General features: G+C 42.8%; 1 protein-coding gene across 2 annotated transcripts in view; it reads right to left on the bottom strand.

Annotated features, from left to right (window-relative positions):
* The window catches only part of LARS1 (leucyl-tRNA synthetase 1), a 34024-nt gene extending 12646 nt beyond the window's left edge, over nt 1-21378 (bottom strand). The window contains exons 1-21 of one of the 2 annotated variants that reach the window (XM_064458215.1): nt 21240-21378; nt 19230-19348; nt 15312-15399; nt 14562-14642; nt 13983-14123; nt 12707-12868; nt 11905-12017; nt 11435-11498; nt 10831-10898; nt 10255-10480; nt 9108-9195; nt 8928-9004; nt 8201-8254; nt 7087-7227; nt 6329-6406; nt 5422-5507; nt 5264-5329; nt 5078-5160; nt 4283-4421; nt 1984-2196; nt 532-589 (exon numbers count right to left, since the gene is read on the bottom strand). In XM_064458215.1, coding sequence (XP_064314285.1) covers nt 532-589; nt 1984-2196; nt 4283-4421; nt 5078-5160; nt 5264-5329; nt 5422-5507; nt 6329-6406; nt 7087-7227; nt 8201-8254; nt 8928-9004; nt 9108-9195; nt 10255-10480; nt 10831-10898; nt 11435-11498; nt 11905-12017; nt 12707-12868; nt 13983-14123; nt 14562-14642; nt 15312-15362 — 1989 coding nt within the window. In that variant the 5' untranslated portion in view covers nt 15363-15399; nt 19230-19348; nt 21240-21378. Of the gene's footprint in view, nt 1-531; nt 590-1983; nt 2197-4282; nt 4422-5077; nt 5161-5263; nt 5330-5421; nt 5508-6328; nt 6407-7086; nt 7228-8200; nt 8255-8927; nt 9005-9107; nt 9196-10254; nt 10481-10830; nt 10899-11434; nt 11499-11904; nt 12018-12706; nt 12869-13982; nt 14124-14561; nt 14643-15311; nt 15400-19229; nt 19349-20642; nt 20743-21239 lie in introns of those variants that run through there. The other variant, XM_064458214.1, reaches the window with a different exon arrangement.
* Nucleotides 21379-21503: the final 125 nt, after the last annotated feature.

The following is a 21503-nucleotide window of genomic DNA, read 5'->3' as shown; positions in this document are numbered from 1 at the left end:
AATTAAACTTAAATACTGCTTCAAAATTGGCATTCTCAGCCCATCCTGCACTGAGTTTTCAAGAAGGACTCTGGTGGGGTCTTTTGCTTCATATCGGGCAGCCTCCAAGGCCCAATTCCTAGGCTCAGGTACTTTTAAATTCAATTAAAGTTGATTTCAGAACTTGCATATATTAGCAAGTCATTAGCACAAACTTTTTCCTCTCACTGCACCTACTCCAATGCTTAACAAAGCTAAAATTTAGTCAAAAAATATCCTTCTACATTCTATATTACCTTAACAGAAATGCACTGAAATTTGAACTAAACTGGTGAAGCTATACAACAGCTAACTTAAGAAAAGCATTAGACAGAATTGGAGGAAAGGCAGGTCTTTACCTCTGATCAATGACGACCTGGAAGGCACCAATGAGGAACTGGAATGTTCACTGTTTCCTCCTCTTAAATTCTAAGAAGGATTTTTCCAGTCTGGCTGGCAAGAGTCTATTTTGACAACCACAAAAGCCATCTCATACATGAAACCTCACTATACCTTTTCAGAATTGAGAAGAAGGTGTCCATTTGCTCTCACAGCTACCGGCCATTTCTCTCTGATTGAAGACAAGATACAAAGCATTTGGTAAAGTAAATATGTTTTCTCTTAAAAAAAAAAAAAGACCAAACATTTCACGTTCCAGATTGGAATGCACACCTTAAGTGGAATCTCCAAAAAAATACCTAGGGGGTGCCTAAAAAAAAAATTAAGGAGTGTCTTTGAAGACGGGAAGAACTCCAGTATAAGGGTTAGGGATTATCATTGCTGCAATGCAAGGCAGGGAGCATTGCACCTACAATTACACTCATTTACCCACCTCCTCCTATTCCGTGACATTTAATTTAAAGGCCAGTGATAGGCATTGCCCGACGGCACTTGGCAGAGCTAAGTCCCACAGGCCTCTGCCAACGGAGGAAGCAGGTATCGAATTCTCCATGACCATCTTTACTATACATGAGAAAACAGCTTTTCCTGTACACAGTTTTATACAACTCTAAAGCAGAGGTTCAAGGGAACGCAAACACAGTATCTTAATGCACAGAACTACATCTTTCTAAAAGCACCATGTGACCAAAGATTCTCAACCCCTACTACATACTCCACGGGAATATGTATATACTGTTTTAATGATCCTCAAGAAGTAATTAAGAAAACTTGATGATAATACAGTTAATTACAATCCCACTGTGGGAATACAATTTCATACTGGAAAATACATAGGAGGAGATATTTACAGAAGACATTTGACTTTCATAAAGCAGGCCAATGAAAGATAAGGTTAAAATTCATTCTCCACTTTTACGCATTTGCTGTCTCACATGACGACCTAACTGAGCATTTCATGCCTCCATAGACAGCTAAAACAAACTGAAAATAGCAAACACCATAATTCCAACATCGGCTGCATTTGGGTTTAGCTCTAGATACTGCTACTTAGTATCGTCTCCAGTCCCAAAGGAGGAAAAAACCCTGAAGACACACCAATGCTGTTTCAATGTTTTCACACATATCTTCTTAGAGAAGCACCAAGCCAACGGTACTGTTTCGTTAGGACATATAAATCCTTAGGTTTTCTCTAGAGCTGACTGAAACTGCTGAGGCGATTATCCTATATGCTAGAATTCCAGTGTTTAGAGCGAACAGGATTTCAGCAAGTTAACTAGACGTCATAGTATGCAGTCAGATTTCAGATCTGCTTTAAACAATGTTTTAGAATTGTAATAAACTTGCATCTTAAAACCTTTAAAGGATTCTAGGAAAAACAGGGGAAATAATGGTAAAATGCCTTCAATGTCAATAACTTCTGTAACAAAGCTGCAGGATGAAAGAATACATTTTCAACCTAATTCTGAATGTTGTACAGTCCAAAAAGGCCATTAGCAATTAGCAGAACTACAACTCTCCAGCTTTATCTCCTGCACACCTGTTTTGCATTATCACTAAACTTACCTTTGATCTGACCACATAGCCACATGATTATAGAGGTAGTACGACAGATGATTTGGAACAAGATCTTTGCCAGAAACTCTGAGATCCACAGGATACCAAAATTCAAACTCCTCCTTTAGCTTGTCCAACTTTTCTTTTGGAACCTCTGTGTTAGGAAGTGGAGCTTCCTTGAAGAAGATGTAATCCCAGACTTCCTTGCTCATTTGATGTGCCCTGCACAGAATTAGTCGCATACTGAGATGGCAGTAAAAGTTCCTTACACTCCACAGCATTTTTAATAAGACCGCTTAAAACTGTTGATTCATTCTTACAACAAACTCCAGCTGGTAAGCAGAGCAAACACGGACAAAGAGTATACGGGTACTTCGTCTGAGATCAGATGAGTGAGTTCAACATCAGAAGCAAAACCAGAACTCAGAACTGCTCAAGCCATGCCCTGCTTGAAACGCCTTTGATATTTCCCAGTAAAGCACGAGGATTCCCATAAAGAAAAATTAATTAATAATTAAAGCATAATCTTGAATGTCTTGGAAACCTCATTATTTATTTTCCAAATGCCACCACCCCCAGCACCACTCGTGACCTTAACTGAATACTGAAAACCTATTACTAGTACCTGAATTTCCCTGCCCTCCCTTGCACTGGGTCATATACCCCTTCCTTCTGGCTCCCACGGAAGTAAAAGAGCAGGAGTACAAGAGAACTGCTGTACAATTCAAGGTCACCTCCTACATGGAAAAATTAGTGGTCTTTCCCCACTTTGAATGGAATTAATCCATTTAAAATGAACACTTACTATAAGACACATTTCACCAATTACTAGAGGTTGGATCCACAATTTTGAATGGAAACACTGATGAGATGCACCTTAGACCCACAGTTCTGCAGCCACTGGCCTGCATTAAAAAAAACACCAAACCTTCTTGCTTCTACACAGATTTTTATTCCTAGCTGCTTAGAATTTCTCTGGAGTCCCCCACACACTACCTGCACACATTTCAAATTAAATAATTTCAAATCAAAGTTTAATATTTGTTAACATCTACTAAGGTGCTTTGGCCTGTATTATGCAGAGAGGAGAAGCATTCTGGATCCGAAGTACCTCCAGTACATATTAAACAGCTAGTTCAAACAACAGTCAATACCACCAGTGTAAGGCCTTACATGCACCCGTTTGCTGGTTTAGAGCTGGTAGTTATCGTTCTTTAAATTACTGTTGTGCACTGTGACTTAGCTCCTGTAACCGAATGGTGACTGACATAATGTGCCATAAATGCCCTTTTACTTTACCCCACAGAGTAAGCCTTAGTAGAAGGTGTTTGCTAACACTATAAAATGTTACCTACTCGCCTAAGAGTACACTCTAATTGTATATACCTAATTACATCAAATCCATAAATCAGTGCTCAGAATGCTCACATCAAAGTTTGTTTCCATACATGACTAGAATGTAGGTAGCCTCTCTGTAATTAGAGGGGCTTGAGCCATAACTAAAACCTTGCCAAGTCTCTCAGAACTATTTCTGTTTGTAAGAATCTTCACTTTGGAAATGGTTTTCGGATTAGTCATAGCATTGAATAAGGTATGTTCAAGATCCAATGTGTTAACAACTCCAGAAAATAGTTCATAAAACATGCAGAATTAGAGCATAAGATTCAAGGCAAGATTGGAAGTGGTTTTTTCAATTCCAGGTGAGCTGTACTACTTCAGCTTTCCGATCTCTGTCACTGAAAGCTCACAACCACCCCAACCACGAGGTCACAGAGCAATCCTGGGAGGTGTTTCAGTACAAATGCCTTCTCCCTCTTACTTTGAAGGTTTCCACACACGAGTTGTGGATAAAAGGTGGTTCTAAGCTTCTAAGAGAGTTACCAACTTTTAATACAGTGACAAAAACTAAGTGCTAATCTTGTCACTTTGTACACTGAAGCATACAAATTTTTATAGTTGCAAAGCAGTCTCAATAAGCAGAGACACTTCAGCAGCCACTGGAAACAATTAAAAACACCTGGCAAGGACCATTTCAAGGCAAGTCAGACAAGCATTAAAAAAGGTGATTTACTCTGCATACGGTTCTGCTTTCAGGGACACTCCTCCTCTCTCCCTCTGGCCACCATACTCCTTTCGCTTTCCTTATTTCCCTTCTGCGGATTTGCGGTAAATTAGCTAAGTTTTAATAATGATTCTTTTTAAACACAAAAGCAAAGAATCTGCCTGCTTGGCAAGCCTCTACCAAGAACAATTCAGGAGATAAGCACACTAAATTAAACAAGAAAACGTAACAATTCACTCTCCTTACCTAATGCCTAGAGGAGATTCTCCTTGGCCCCTCAGGTTACCTCCCTGTAACAGATGAGCCACTGTGTAATAGGCCATGTAGATAGTTGAGTCGGAGAGAGACTCTATCAGCCACTGCTCATCCCAAGGTAATCGGGTACCTCAAAGAGATGGAAGCCAGGTATCAGATACAGTCAGCATCATCCCTACTAACAAGCATGATGCTCAAGCACACAAAAGCGTTTTATGACTTTCAGTGCAACATAGATGTATACACACACACAAATATATGCAAGTACTCACGCTTATGATTTTAAGAATCCTTTTTATTAAAATTCAACTTGTGCATTTGAAAATTTTATTAAGAAAATAGTTGCTGTTTTTGTAGTCAGCTTCTTGACACAACTGTCAAACAAATTTCAGTTCATGATCGTTTGCTATGTATTATAATGCAGTTATAACAGTTGTCCCATGTCACAGGCTACAAAAGATGAAGGCTAGTCAGAATTCAAGGACACCCAAGAAATGGTATTAGGTCCTTCTTCTGAGGTCCCTCCCAAATCAGTGGCCCAGGCAAAAAGCTAGAGATGCTGCACAGAATCACCGTAGTAACGCAAAAGTAACATCACCCCTGGCCACATGGGTTTTCAAGAAAGTGTGCCTTCTCTGGGATGCTGGGTCAAGATGTAAGCTGGACAAGTCTGTTCTACACTTGCCTACACCATTTTGGATTCTAGATAGCCCTTAAGCCTTCCAAATGAAGCGACGAGTACCACCCTCATGAAGCACCGAATGAGAAAAGGAGTGTTTTGCCTACCTAAGCCGTATGTCCTGGAGCAGGCATGCTCTTGTAGCCAACCTAAAGTAGCTTCAAAATTTCTCCTAGTCTCTTCACAAAACCTGTAAGAAATAAGCTATTATTAATTACTCCTCTCAGCCCTCTCAGATCACCACCAGCGGCAGCAAACGATCACTCCCCTTTACATCTGCTTTTATAACTTACGTCTCTAGGTGTTTCAAGCACTCTGATGCCTGTTTCTTCCAGCTCACTTCACCATAATCTAAATACCTACAGTCAGGAAAAGGTTATTGTAATAAAGCAATCCACAAGCAGGATATAATTTGACAGTACCTTTATAACTACAGCTTTGCTTCACTTACCACTGGTCACAAAGGGCCACGACACATTCATCAGCAGACCTCGATATAACTTGTTTCTCAGGTTCCATATAAATCATGGCTTCATCCTAAGAGTTGAAAGGGCAATAAAAGCTAAGATCTTAGCTCAGATCTTAGCTTTTATTGCCCTTTCGGCTCTTAGGATGTTGCAAAGTTCTGTGAATCCTCACATCTTTCTAAAAAGCATCCTCTCCATTCTTATCTGTTTTGCAGCATTTATTGCACGGCTTTCACCACCACCCAGGCTCTCCCTGTGCCCCAGAATTCACCCGGGGGACAGACGGAAGGGGGAAATGTAAAGAAACCTACAATGATGAGCTTTAATTCTACCTTCACAAACCACGTATTCTGATGCAGGATGAAGTGTTATTTCTAATCTGAACATAACAATGCTGCAACAACAAGGGAATATTGACTAAATAACTGAAGCCTCTCCCACCTCCAGTCTGCATCAGGAAAATCTTATTAGAGAGATGACGCAATCACTGTTCATTTACTAGTCTTCCTTATCTGCATTATGAACCCCAGAAATGTGGTGTTTGCATGTCACAGATATCCTTTACTGGCAGCCTTGAAAAAAAGACTGACAAGTCAGATCTTACACTTTCAGTATCTTCCCAACTATATCAAAGATTAAATCAGACCACGAAAATACTTCCTAGGCAAGGTGATGGGATGAAGCAGGCAATAAGAGGTCTCTAATTAAAGTTATTCATCCCATTTAGTTCAAGAACACAAGGTCCTTTAACAGTATTTCATACTCTGTAGCTATGCACAGCACCACTAAGAGGACTGCAGAACCGAGACAGAGAGGTTTCTTCAGCAACTCGGCTACTGTGAAAAAGACAAAATGGATGATTTAAGATGCTGTGTGCGTACTACCACATACATTATCCACCATCATCTTCTGAATAAGTTTCTTGACATCTTGAACTTTTTGTCCTTTGAATCCATCCACCAGCATTACCTGTAAAAGATGGGTCACAGGTGTTGATTTTTTTTTAATGAACAAGAAATAGGTGCAAGAGATCAATAATGAAGTAGCAGTTACTGCCATCTTAGACATACAAAAAATAGGAATACAGTTGGGGTTTTTTTCGTTAAACAGCCATCTTTACCAAAAATGAGTTTGTATACATGTCAGCATGCACACAGGCAATTGGACACAGCTAGTCAGAAATAAAAATTGTTGCCAGCTTACAAGAAAACAGCTGAGGAATGCATCATAGTAAGCCATTACACAAGTAAAGACAGGAGATAAGAAAAAAAAAAAAAAACAACACAAAACCACCCTCAACACACACCAGCACATTGCTCTATTGCTCTCCTCGTATCAGCTTCCAAATCAATACTTGTAACAAAACTGATCAACTCCCCAGAATGTGATCACTTGCTAGGAAACAAGACGTTAAGCCTCAGTCTGCAGCCCTACATTCCTTCATTCTCTTTCTTCAGTTCTACATAATTCCTCCAACTGCAGAACTTGACTGCAGAAAAAGGCTAAATGAGAAGTGGTCTGAGGAAAACAGCAAAAAAAAAAAATCTTTCTTGCAGTATTTTTTTTATTTATTCTTGATCTTTACCAACTTTTTTTACTCCTAATCAAACTCAGCAAGAAAACACTTATCAAAATCTTTTATTACTTACTCCCTCATAAAACCCTTTCAGGTACACTCTCTCCTTGGCCTCAGCAAGTTTCTCTCTGTCATTCTGGCTCTGGATTTTGAGCTCATCACAGACTGATGGAGCACAAAGGTTGCCATAGCCTGGGATTTCAATGATGGGCACCTGAAAAGTAACAAAACAGTGTCAGATATTCTGTTCAAATTACCTCAGTGTCTTAAAATCTCCACAGAGATTTGTTTCCCAGATTTCACAAGCTTCACTAGAAGTGATGCACTGAACGAAACAGACACAAGTATATTTTGCTTGGCCTGCAGTCCCTAGGCTGACATGGGAGGCTGAACCAGAGGTTATGAAGGGGAAAAAGGCAGTCATTACTAGTTACCTGAAAGCATGCTGCGTGATACCTTGGCCAAAGGCAATATTAACCAAAAAACCCTAACGGCAGCAGAAGCAGGGGCTAGGGCTATGTCAGACTTCTTCTGTACTGTGTTACTCTGCATGTAAATTTGCAGCATCTATTACTAATCGAGGTACTTAGGAATTACAATGTATTAGTGCAATTCCACTCATCAAATCAAAACTTCCCAGCAGTCCCCAGTGTGACTCCTGACCTTTTCCTACAAGCCATAACCCAGTTGAATCGCCTGACGTGACACCAGTACTGAGCTGTGCCAGTACTGAAGCTAGCGTGCGGAAGCGACAGTAATGCGGAATATTGGGATGGCTTTACCTGTAACCCGTGTTTTCTGATGAAAACATGCATGAGTCTGCATTAATAGTAAGGGACTTCAGCTCTTTGCATAGAACAGATACAACAATAATCTGGCCATTAAGGCTCTCAGTTTTAACCAACCAACAGGTTATCAGTATAACGATGCAATCCATTCTCCAAAACAGTAATTCCCACAAAAATCAATACTTCTCTTTACTCTGAAGTATAGCATAGAATAACAAACCCTGGTTGCAACCTTTAACAGACCAAATACTACAACTATAGAAAAACATGAAAACTTTAAACTTTTAATCTCTTTCAGCTGAGGAGGACTTTAAATAGAAATGTGCACAGTTCTTGGCACATTTCTCAGTGAATACAAAGTAATGTGTACTGCAGATGGACACACTTGGGTGCACTTACCGGTTCAAACGGCAGGACCATTTCATCCTTGATGCCATACTTCACCCTCAAAGCCTTTGGAAGTTAGAAATAAAAAAAAAATGCAATATGGTTAGAATAAAAATCTTCCAGATTTAAAGGGTTTTATCCATTCATAGGGTCTTTCTCAAACATAATATTTTATTATAAAGCACACAAAACCACTTCCCTGCCTTCTCACTATTTCTCACACCTGTGTTTAATGCCTGTCTCATTTCCAGGTGACTCTTTGTCATAATCGTCTACATTTTTAAGAGGGGAAAAAATACTATCACTCTGTCCTGAAAACAAGTAGGACAAAAATTCAATAGCCAGGGATAGCTGTTCAGACACTGATGTATTCTTGAAGCTGTAATAGCAACAACTACTTTAAGTCTCATTTGAAATTCAAACAGGGCTCTTAATCTCATCTCTGGAAGTCATTTCCACAACAGGAATTTACTTCAATTTCTCTGGTACTCTTCTATACCTTAACACGTAGCACAAGCTACACGATATCGTCCAAAACTCTTCTTGAAGCCTGAGAATAAACATCTGTCCCAGCCCAGCTGGTTTTAACTTCAATTATTTTTAACTAGTTTGATTTCAAGTTAGAGATAGCAAAACTCCAGTTAAAGGGAGTTTCATTTTACCCACTGGATATCCACTTTTGACCCTCCACTCTATGGAAAGGAAACTGTTAACTGAATCACTTCAGTTTCTGACTGACCTGTTTTTTTTTCAAATCTCTCAGGGCTGCAATGTCATCTGGAGAGTCAGAGGGAACACTTGTCACCACTCCAGTTCCTTGACAAAGGAAGAGATACAACAGATAAAAAGATTAGTCAACATGTACTGAATGCACAGTGTGCATCAAACAGGCTTTGGAAAGATGCTGCTCTAAAGTTACCTTTATCTTCCTTGATCGTGAGCATGGGAAGAGCATATATAACTTTATAGGTGGTGAGAGGTGCAGAAAGTGCAGCGCCAAGAATCTCCTATGCAGGACAAAGGAACATCATCATAATAAAGAGCACTTTTTTAGCCTAGCTGAGTAAGCTCTCCTGGCTGATATTCCTTAAATTTGCTGGCATTCCTTACATCACAAATAAATTAGTCTTTTATAGAGAGAGAGAGAGTATTTACTATTTACTGGCAGAGAAGTCAAATACCAGATGATATAGACAAAGTAATTCAGAGAAAGCAGAACTACGGAAAGTGTAAAGTTGGAAGAACAGTAGGATAAAAGGTTGCCTTCAAATATCTAAAGCACATCAGCATCAAGACAGGACTGAACTGGGAAGCCCGTGTCCAAAGCTATGTTAAACAAAGGCAGGAAAAGCTTATTGTCAAGACCATTTATGTACTGACGGGAGGCAGTCTAGATGCTGCAGTTGTCTTCTACTGCTCTAATTCGCTTGAATCCACATCATGCCTACTAACAAAGAAAAAACCCTGTATTTTCTACTTCATCCTTCAAATCAGGATCAAGAAAGACAGCGACAAATTTTAGTGAACAGAGATCGAGTGATGTAAACAGCATGAAGGTACTTTGTATTGGGATGAACAAATGCCACTAGCTACACCTATTCAAAGCACAGAAGTTAAGGACAGTAAACATCAAAACCAGTAACATTCAGCTACCAAGATATGAAAGTTTCATTCACAAAGACGTGTTGGAAATTTTAGCATCAACTAAAAGCCTTTTTGACATAACCCTTTCTAGCTGTTACTTTTTCCGTCCCTTTCCATTCCTTGTAGAGAAGTCATCACTCTTCCCAGCGCGCAGAGAAGTGCTACTTAAAACCCTTCATTCATCAAGCAACGCTAAGGCAACAGTAATGCGTTTGTCCACAAGGAAGTGCATCAGGTTAGTCTCCCAGAAGCAGTGGTAGTTCGGCTGCCAAGGAAGCTGTCTTCCTCTTGCTTTCCCACTCACTAAACATTCCTATTTTTTTTAACAGTTCCTATGTTTTCTTTGTAAGCATAATTCTACCACCACCTTTGTAAGCACAAGCTTCACAAGAATAGGTAAGCATGACCTGCAAGATGCTTACTTCTCCCATCAGCTCCTTGACAACAGGTACGACTCCGTTATCTTTTGTAAAGCCCTGGTAGGACATGTTCCTGGCAGCTCTCTGGGTACAGATGAAAATGTCCCCATTCATAGTTTCAAAGCCAATGTACTTCATATCTGGGCGAACCCAGCAGTTAGTCTGTCCAAACATAGTCTCCGGTCTGAGCGTAGCAGCCACCAAGAAGATATTTTTTCCCCTTAGGCCACTGGTGGGGGGAAAAAGCATTTTATAAGTCACCAAAATGAGAACATTCAGGGCAATACAGAACATGGTTTTAAGCTACTATGAACTTTTAAGTAACATTTCCTAAGGGATCAAAGTGGGTCTTTAAGCTCTTTGTGGTTTTTTTTTTTCTTTTCTTTTCTTTTTTTTTAACTCAAATTTGAGTTCCACAGACCAGTGAATGTAGCAGCTCAAAACAGAGGCCACGACTTTGAAGTGACAGAAATAACAGGGTGAAATTATATTCTGCATTAGGCAGAACAGGCTGCCTAATTTCATGGTCACTTCTGGCCAGAGATAGAACCTATTTGCCATTTCGAATTCAAGACCTACCTTAATTTTGTGGGATATGGATCTAACACCTTCATTTTTATTAGTGTATATTCTTGAGGCCCGACACCCTACAATTCACATAATGCAGCAATCAATATATGACATTGACTCAAACAGCAAAGAAAATAAATCCTGTTCTGTAGTAACGTAACCTAAACACTATTTAAGGCACTGATGGTTTCTTCAAAGTAAATCATATTTCCATTGATACAAATGCCGTTTGCTAAAATGCAGACTGGAGAAAGAGGTTATACTTTATGCCTCCATCCAAAAATTCACTCATCACAGCCACTATCTCAGAAACATATAAGTTAATAACAGCTTATTTGTTTTGTTTCAACAGATAGATAATGATACAACATAGTGATGCTGCTGGCACAAATTGCCAAATAATCACAGAAAACAGCTAGAATGGAAAATACTATCCATAGTTCAAGACAAATACGCTCAGCAGAGGAGTTCAATCAATTATCTCATGTACTGACAACTGAGAACTGATAACTCTGTATGTACAAAATACATTTCGCTCCAAGATACAATTTATTTTTCCATTCAGTATTTAAGATCATAAGCAATGCACAAAAATGTCACTTAAAAACATTACCTCTCCTGTTTGCCTGTCATGATCCATGCAAGGCTGTCCGTCTTTTGGAGAATAAATTGTGTATCTAGAAAAAGGTGTAGTTTCATTTAGTAGCAAATGCAATAATGTGTATACCAAGGGGGGGGCGAGGAGAGATATTTATGAAAAAGAGACCTCTGAATGGTATTTTCAAGTTTTGTGTTAAAACTGTTTCCACCAGTTTCAACGTTCAGTTTTTCCAAGAGCTTTCCCTACTGTCCCTATTTTGCTTTGAGTTGTTACCCATGGAAAAACTGAAACAGGAACACACTCGCACACACTTTGCTAGCACAATAAATACACTACTGTGTCTAGCAGAGCATTTGAAATGAAAGGATTTTCGTTTTACATGAGTTATAAGCATGTTCTAGAGATGTGTCACAGGGCTCCATCTTGGTAAAGCTGAGCTTATCCACATTCACAATAAACTCGGAGTTGAGCGGTAGGCTTACCGTTTCCCAAACTTGATCTTATTTCTTTCCTTTAAGGTAAGAAATTGCCATCGTACAAAGGAATCGTAATAAGGATTAACATCTGTAGTAATGAAAGAACGCCTCCAATCCACCTGGAAATGCAGAAGAGTCTCCAGTCAGTAAACACAGTAAAGAAATTCAAGGAACCTCACAACAGGAAAACTATCATTTTAAAAATAAAAAGAAGTTTCTCTCTAAAAAGTTAATGCAAGTACATATCACACAGAGGGCACACACTTAAAAACATAACTATGCCGTCTGTATGTGCATGGTCCTTCAGAGCTGAGATGTCAAAGACCCTGTCTGCTGACTGTGAGTTTTAGAGATTTTGTAGTAGCTTTAACCAATTGCTCCAGCTAAATTTCAGCACCACCTTCTTTCAGAGCCCCTACATGTCTTTGTTTTTAAAAACCTGTTGTCAGCAGGACAAGTATCTTTACTACCGCATCATTCCTCTTTCTAAAACTACTGTCAGTACTGACTACAGAACAGTTACCTAATACAGAAGCAAGAAGTGAAAGTCATAATTCCTTTATTCGATCCTTGTTTCCAGTTGTGGTCATTGCACAGAACATAAGCTCTAAATAAGAAAGCCCTTAATTATCACCCAAGACTATTAAAAGGTTAAATGAATAATTCAAAAAAAATACCAGAAACATTTCTAGCATAATGCTGGTATTATGCAGAAAATCTCTCAGAGGAGAAGCAGCATATTTATAAACATAATGACAACACAAGTGCGGCTGCTCGCGTAACTGAATTTTAGTTCTCATACAGTTACCTTCAATCCCATGCTTTTCAGATCCTGGACAGCAAGGGGAGGGAAATAATCCAGCCAATGCTCAGCTTCAGAAAAACTAACTACTTCTTCATCAGAAAGACCCAAAGACTTCATGATTCCCCACTGGTATTTGGAAGAGCCAGTCTTGGCAGCAGCCTTACTCTGAAAGGACAACTGTGATTAGGAAAAACTGCACGGTCTTGTATTCACAAAAGCGTTATACGCTCCAGGCCATTTTTCTCTATTAATTTTATGGTTTCTGCTTCCAGATATACAAATTAATACAAATATTCTACTATCCTTTCTCTAGCACTGAAGATTAATCATTAGAGTTTCTGACCTACGCTATTTCCTAGCTTGCATTCAGCTGTACCTACATTAACACCCTCTTTCCAACTGTTCCATGCTTACATCCGACAGGTCTGCAGGATGGGTGTGCCACGACAAACTGGCAAGAAACGACCCGTTCTCTGAGGTCCTGGTCAAACAAATGGGTGTGTTTACTGTGAAAAGTTGCAGCAGTTCTGCACTGCATCCTTGTATCAAACACCTTTTCTGCTGTTACTTTACTCGTGTTACTTTTTCCACCTATTGTCCTTCAAATACCCTATGCCTCCACCCAGCAGCAACTTACTACCTGCAAGAGTAGGCAAGACCACATCTTCTGTCGATGTAGAGCAGGCAGAATCCCAAATCTAATGCTTCCAGCATACATAAACACATCTCTAGGTTTTTCCTAGACTTGATTCCTTCCCTTGCTTTGTGATATTCCCAAAACCATAAATCTTATTTAAATACCTGAGAAGCCAAAATAGTTTGGATGACTTTACTTGGCATATCTAGCCAGATTAGGCTAGATACCAATTTACAAGAGAATAATGAGAATATTAAGTATATATATCCCCTACTGCTTTGAAAGCGGGGTTATTTCCCCCAGCTTGTTTGTGAAGGGGGTGTGGCGTTGGGAACCAAACCAAAACAGCACAACCACAGAGTATTACTCTGGGTAATCTCATTTTTCTAAGGAAACTATGAAACAGTGCACCAGCTTGCCATTAAGATTTCATGCATTAAAATGCTATCTCTGGAACCATGCAACTGATGCATTTTTCCCCCAAGTCTACCTTAAAAGTACCCAGCTAACTTGGAAAAAACAATCTGAATGTTTGTATCACAGGTTTCTCTGAGGAGCGTGAAAGAGGAAGAACCCACAACACATAGTTTGAAGCTTTGAGAGCACAGCTACCAGTCCACACAGCTTTTGTTTAGAGTTTACCTTTTTGCCTTTTGCTTTGTCTTTGATGACAATTTCTTCTTCTTTTTTAGCAGAGTTCTCTTCCTCTTCTTCCTCCTCATCAGGAAATTCAGGTGGGCAGCCATATAATTCCATTTCTCTTTTTAGCTTATCTGCACAAGCCTAAATAGAGTTATTGGCAGTCTATCAGCGCTGTTCTGTGGCAACTGCTCCAGTCATAGCCCAGGAGTGCTCTGATAACTGCAAACTGGTAACGCTTTGCATCTCACTACAACTCTTTGAACTTTTTCTGGATGTTGCATTAACTTCTAGACCTTGCAACTTCAAGAACGCCTGCCACAGCAGGAAGAGTTTTACAGCGAGGATTTTGTTGGAAATGAAAAGGCACTATAGAAAATTTTAAAGCATTTTACTTTCTAGAGGGTCATGATGTATAGTTCAAGCACAACACATCTTTACTACAAATTCAGGTTCGAAATCACATTATTTTGATGAATTTTTAATTAACATGATATTCTAGATGGACAGCGAGCAATGCTCTAAGTAGCCTTAAGTATAAGAAATGTTAGAAAAAGCTCTCAGTAACTCAGACCATCTTACCTTTATAGGCATCCCAGTGCAGTGTAGACCAAATGGAAACAAGCAGTTCTTTCCCTTTAGCCTCTGATACCCAATTGCGAACTACATCAAATGGAAAAATGGACCAGATGAAACAAGAATGGCATAAAGCTATATTAGGAGCCTTCTCAAAAAATAAGCGCAATTTAAAATCAAACTACTAAAAGATAGACAAAGACAGTCAACGGCATCTAATTAAAGGAAAAGAAGGTGAAACTAAATTTTCTTATGAGGTCTGCCACTGCCTGGCTGCGTAAGTACAAGCTCTCCTAATTTTCAGGGGGCTGATTTTGACTAGAGAAAAATGACTGGAAAGAAGAGATTGATTTTGAGGAATCCTATCCGCTAGTACCTAAAACCTGTTAATACACAGGTAATAGATTGCAGTATTCACAAACAAGAGTAAGATCCCTTGTGACGTTTGCACCATTTAGCAGCTAGACAAAAGGTAAGCCGCAGCGCCTCCTAAAAGTCTCGGCAAATCTGAAAGAATGAACAGAGAGAACTCCTGGAGCCTAAGTCTCCTAGAATTAAAAAAAGCAATCAGTGGCAGTTCTCTTCAATCAGCAGTATTTCCACTGAAAACATGGGGAAAAAAAGGAACATTTGAATAAGTTATTACTGAATCTATAAAGTAATTAACAAGGCATTCTGATAGCTCAGAATTTAACTACAAAATCAGCCTGTGTTCCAGAGTAGTACTTAAAGGTGTTAGCAAGGGAAAATTTTTACCTCACATTTAGATAAAGAAAACGTGTGTCCCAGGTGAAGGCGGCCATTCATGTAGGGGTAAGGAAATGTAACAAAGTACTTTCCTTTGCTGAGAAGAAATTCAGAGAATTAAAACATGTAATTAGCTTTTAAAATGGCCATCAGAAGATGCACAAGTAAAACAGTTAACTGATACGTGTTCAGTTATTAACAGCCCACAGTGACACTAAAATAATATTTTTCCTGCCAGTAACATGAGTCTTTGATTTTAAAGAACTGATATACTAACAGGTTTTATCATCTTTAAAAAATAAATTTAAAAAAGCAAAAGAAAAGCCCACACAGGACTGACATCACAGAGAAGCTTTGAAACAGATATACCATCTTCCCAAAGGTAACAAACTCTAATCCTGCTTCTGTACATTAATTACTGCAAAGGCTTAAAGACATTTATTTAATCTCCCACTGTCCGAGTTCAGGCTTTCTAGCGGCATACTGTAAATTATTACTCATTTCACAGGTATGTGGTTGCACAGTGTTTTGAATGTATATTATATTGTTGTAACCTGACCTCTCAAAGCAACTAAGGTGATTTCAATATCTTTAGGCCACTGTAAATTTCTGCCTCCACCTTTGCACTCTACCCCTTCTTCACACCTTGTCTTTGCCCTTCAGACACTACCGCTGAGGTATAAACACGTACAAATAAAGGCCAAAGCATTTGTTTGCTTGCAAAACATTAGTTTAAGAAACTGCCATCTGTTACCTCACTTTACTTATCATGGTGGTTTAGTTTGACTTTCCCACATTACAAATGACTAACGTCATACTGCCAAGGCCACAGCTTTTTCACCCAGAGACCTACCCAAACAACTAATGCCATTCCGCAAGGAAGCCTCCCTTACGCCATAAAGAGCATGAATCCTATTGATCCGAGAGGAACTGTGCTCCCCAGCATGCTATTTCCAGAGGTTCTGTTTTAAACGAGTTGCTGAGGGTTACTCCGGGGCAGAAATAAAACCAAGACCTAAACGGTCTTTCGTCATTCCGCAGTACGCTGCCGTCGCCCCTGAAACCCTTCCGCCCAGCAGCTCTGCTCCATCCCTTCCCCAGCGGCTGGGAATGCAGCTCACCTCATGCTGCCACCCTCACAGTCCTGAGCAAGCAGCGACCAAGGCAGCTCAGAAGCTGTCCCCCATCGGTTCACACAAGCAGCACCGCACCTAGCACCAGGGAACTCCGTCATGACAGCAAGGATGGAACATAACAATAAAGCTTGGCAGCTGCTCAGGCACTAGAAGCAGACTGTATCTGCCATGCGGAAAGCAAACAGAGTCCAAACCAGCGCTACGCGTGCCTGCTATTGTAGAAGAACCAAAGTCAGTGAGCCTACCAGGGGAGGTGCCTCATTTGACCTGCCATTTACAAACAGAGGAGGACTGATGGGAGATGCGGTGGTTGGAGGTTGTCTTGGGCTTCGCGACCATGATCTGATTGAGTTCTCAATCCTTGGTGAAGTAAGAAGAGGGGGTCAGCAGAACCACTACCATGGACTTGCGGAGGGCAGACTTTGGCCTGTTCAGGGCACTGGTTGGGAAAGTCCCTTGGCAGACAGTCCAGAGGGGCAAAGGGGTCCAGAAAGGCTGGGCATTCAAGAAGGAAGCCTTGCAGGGGCAGGAGCAGGCTGTCCCCAGGTGCCGCAAGACAAATCAGCGGGGAAGACAACCAGCCTGGCTGAACGGAGAGCTTTTGCTGGGACTCAGGATAAAAAGGGCAGTCTACCACTTTTGGAAGAAGGGGCAGGCAACTCAAGAAGAGCACAGGGATCTCGTTAGGTCACGCACCAAGAAAATTAGAAAAGCAAAAGCCCAGCTAGAACCCAACCTGGCCACTGTTGTAACAGATAACAAAAATCTTTTTACAAATACTTTAACAACAAGAAGAGAGCCAAGGAGAACCTCCATCCTCTACTGGACATGGAGGGGAACATTGCCACCAAGGATGACAAGTTTGAGGTACTCAATGACTTCTTTGCCTCCATCTTTAACAGTCAGACCAGTCATCCCCTGGATATTCAGCCCCCTAAGCTGGAAGGCAGGGACGGGGAGTGGAATAAACCTCCCATAATCCAGGGCAAAACAGTTTATGACCTGCTGAGCTTCCCGGACACTCACAAGTCTCAGGTGGATCCCATCCGGCCCCACAGAGTACTGAGGGAGCTGGCGGAGGAGCTCGCCAAGCTGCTCTCCATCATTCATCAGCAGTCCTGGTTAACAGGGAAGGTCCCACATGACTGGAGCCTTGCCAGTGGGACACCCATCTACAAGAAGGGCCAGAAGGAGGATCCAGGGAACTACAGGCCTGTCAGCCTAACCTTGGTAGTGGGGAAGGTAATGGAGCAGTTCATCCTGAGCTCACCACGCGTGTGCACGACAGCTAGGGGATCAGGCCCAGCCAACATGGCTTCACGAAAGGCAGGTCCTGCCTGACCAACCTGATCTCCTTCTATGACAGGGTGACCCACCTAGTAGGTGAGGGAAAGGCTGTGGATATTGTCTACATGGGCTTTAGCAAAGCCTTTGGCACTGTCTCCTACAGTATCCTCCTAGATAAGCTGGCAGCTCATGGCTTAGACAGGTATGCTCTTCACTGTGTAAAAAAACTGGCTGCGTGGCCAAGTCCCAAGAGTTGTGGCGAACAGAGTTAAATCCAGTTGGTGGCCAGTCACGAGCGGGGTTCCCCAGGGCTCAGTGTTGGGGCCAGTCTTGTTTAATGTCTTCATCAATGATCTGGATGAGAGGGTTGAGCACACCCTCAGTGAGTTTGCAGATGACACCAAATTGGGCAGGAGCATCGACCTGCTCAAGGGTAGGAAGGCCCTACAGAGGGACCTGGACAGGCTGGATCAATGGATGAAGGTCAGTTGTATGAGGTTTAACAAGGCCAAATGCCAGGTCCTGTACTGGGTCACAAAGGAGCTTTTTCTCTACTCATAAGGCGGTCACATGTTACCATAATGAACACTGAAATTTCACATTAAATTGCTGCATATTGTAAAACTGACCTACTGCTTTAATTTTCAGTCAGAAACTAAGCATTAATTACAACCTTAAATTTCAATCTGTAAGATAGTAAATACTTAAAGCACAGACTACATTTCTTCTAAGTAGAGTTCTATAGTGTGAGCAACGCACCCCCACACAACCATTTTATTACACCTCCTAATTTACCACTGAAATCTTCTGACCCATTTGGGTCCTTCGCTCTTTACTCAGCCCTGGGACTAATCTTGCTGGAGCTGCAGATCACGACAGAAGTGCAAACTGAAGGCCTACGACTGACGAGGTAGTGGGACAAACCTCTGCAATATAGTTCACATATGAAAAGAAATCACAGCACCACGTCTGAGGAACAGTAACGATCACACGCCTGGCCTTCATCCACTCCTACGCAATGTAAAACAACTTGGCCTCCACCAGGACTCAAGACACCTGTCTAACAGTTTTCTTTTCTCAGCAAAGCAGGGCAAGTACACACCTCCCTTCAGATAAAGGAGTGGTCCTTTCAAACTGCGAGAGTAAAAGCCCTCCCACGAGCAAGGGCTCAGGCATCACACTGAGAAGCGTCCTCCACGTGAAAATGTAGAAGTCACCGAAGAAAATCTGGTTTTAAAGTCTCAGAGGGTACTGGTTCTGCCCAGGAATGAGAAGGCCAGGTTCTGGTAGCATGAAAAAAGCTAACACATATAGACCACTGCTTCATGTTGTCAGCTACAGAAGTGCCAATTTAATGCATAAGTATACCTCCAGATGATCCAAGAACACTACTCATTCAGAAAAGACCACTTTTCCAACCCCCCAGGTTTTGAAGGAAAAATGTTCCCCTGAAAAGACATTTCAAGCAGTTAAAGATAAAAGCTGTAAAAAAATGTAACAATACCTCTTTTGGTTCTGCCTATCCGAGGCATCAATCTCAAAGACACGCTCATCATCCCACTTTTGCTGGATCTCTTTTTCGATTTTCTTTAGGAAATCAACTTTCGCTGTCCCTTTACGTTCCTGTTAAACAGAAAGAGGAAGAAAAGTCTCACTGAATGGGTTAACAAATACAGAATTGTAATATATTTCAGACCACTCCTAAACGCCTTTCGTTACGAGCAAGCATTTCTCTGGGCTCCGTAACACTGCAGCATAATCTCACAAGGGAGCATCATCAGCACAATCAATGACCGGTCTGTGTAAATCTGTATCCTTGAGATCCAGCCTTCTGAAACTAGATGTAAAATCTGTAAGGGAAAGGCTAACAACCTTTTTCCAAGGCAACGGACTCTGTAGCAGCCAAGATAACATGCACTAACAAACTGATCATCTTACTAATAACTAACAGCCTCAGAGGTGTCTGAATGGAGAAGAAAGGAGTGGATGTAAACAATAAGTGAAAAAGAAAAAAATGGAATTCTATTTTTGTTCCAGACTCTTCATAAACCCAATGAAATGTTTCTTCATCTTGCTATTCATTACGTAGGAATAGCAGTTCCTGTGCCAGGACAAGAGTCTGGCACACAAGTCTGCTCATTATGTAGTTGACAGAGTTCTTCAGGTAAAGTATTTTAAATTATTTTAAATTCCACGAGTGTTTAAACACCACCATTAAGTGTTAAATTATTCTTTCATCGTACAACATACCGCAAGTGTTGAAGGATAAACGCGCTACAGAGACCGCAGTCATAAGGCCTGGCACACACAAAGTTTGAGGGTTTGGGTGTTCTTCCCCACGATGAAGGCACTGCTAAGGGATCTGGGGCAGAAGCGGTGCCTTCCTTTGCTCGTGTAAGCAAACAGAAACCTGATTAAAAGCATTACAGCAAACCTCAAAATACCTTTAAAAGAAAAGCAAAGATACCACGATAACTTAATGAAAGGTTCTAACACCAAAAAGTTTCATCCCCAGCCTCTCGCTCCCCTGCGCTAGTGAATCCTTCACCTTGGTGCGTCTCTAACGTTTTAATAACTATTATGTCACTGATAAAAGCAGGGATGTAGCTGCAGAAAGCAGCTCGGGCTTTCAAGAGTTTATCAGCCCTGTCAGCCTCCCAGAAACACGGCCTACGGACACGGGTACCGGCACCGACACCGGCCCCGGCGGCCAGAGGTTCTCAGAAGGAGCGGGCGGCAGCTGAGGCGGCTGCCGGGCTCCCGCGGCCCCTCGGGGGGTCGCTCTCCCGCCGTTCCGCACGCCGCGACACGGGAGCCGGACACCCCGCGCACGACGGACGAACCACCACCCCAGAGCGGGCCGGGCCCGGAGTGCTCGGAGCTCCCACAGGGCCGCGCCGCGCCCGGCCGCACTCACCGCCATGCTGCCGGGCCGCCGCGCCTGACGGCAGAGGGAGCGCCCCGCCCCGCCCCGCCGCCTTGGTAGCGCCCGGCGCCGCGCGGGGGGGCGGGGCAGGGCGGCGCCGGGCCGTACCAAGGCGGCCGGCGGGGGGGGGGGGCGCGGAGACTGTTGGCTGCCACAGCCGACTACGGTAGCCGGGGCGGAGGGAGCGCTGCCCGGCTCGGCAGGGAGGCAGTGCGCCTCAGCGGCCCAACTGTCCGTGCCCGGCGGGAGCAGCGCCGCCCCGGGGCGCGGGCAGAGCCCGGCTCCCAGGGCCGGGTCGGTGCCGTGGCTAGGCAGCGGTGGGGCCGGGCCGCGGGCCCGCTCGCTGGAAGCGCAGCCACAGCTCTCGGGCGAGTGGGCCGGGTGCGGCGGGGCCCCGTGGGCCTCGCCGGTGAGGCAGCCGGATCCGCAGAGCCCGGCAAGCCGCGTGGTCCCCGCAAGCACGGAGCGGGTCAGCCGCCTCCCCCCACCGCGGCGGGAGCCTCGGCACCCACCCGCGCCCGGGGCCGCTGGGGCAAAGGTCTGAGTCCGCGGAAACCTCAGGAAGAGGGAAAAATAAAACAAATGCACCTGTCCCGGCCGGGCGGCGCGAGGGCCTTCGGGCGGCCGGGGGCGCTAGCTCGGCGGGCTGCCGGGGCGCGCGGCCCCTTTAAGAGCACCCCCAAAGATGTCGCAGTGGAGTTCATGTGCTCGCTCGACCTAGCCTGCTGGTTCTCCGCTGACCTTCGGGACGGGCTCCTCGCGGCTGCTATTGGCTCGCAGCGTACGAGCGCCGCCGTCTGATTGGTGAGCGGCGACCTGGTCCCGCCCCGGCTATGCCCAGCAGGTTCCGTT

Source organism: Phalacrocorax carbo, chromosome 8 (genome assembly GCF_963921805.1).
Source record: "Phalacrocorax carbo chromosome 8, bPhaCar2.1, whole genome shotgun sequence".
NCBI classification, from domain to species: domain Eukaryota; kingdom Metazoa; phylum Chordata; class Aves; order Suliformes; family Phalacrocoracidae; genus Phalacrocorax; species Phalacrocorax carbo.
The sequence above is the reverse complement of the archived record's forward strand: the minus strand, read 5'-3'. Positions and strand labels throughout refer to the sequence as shown.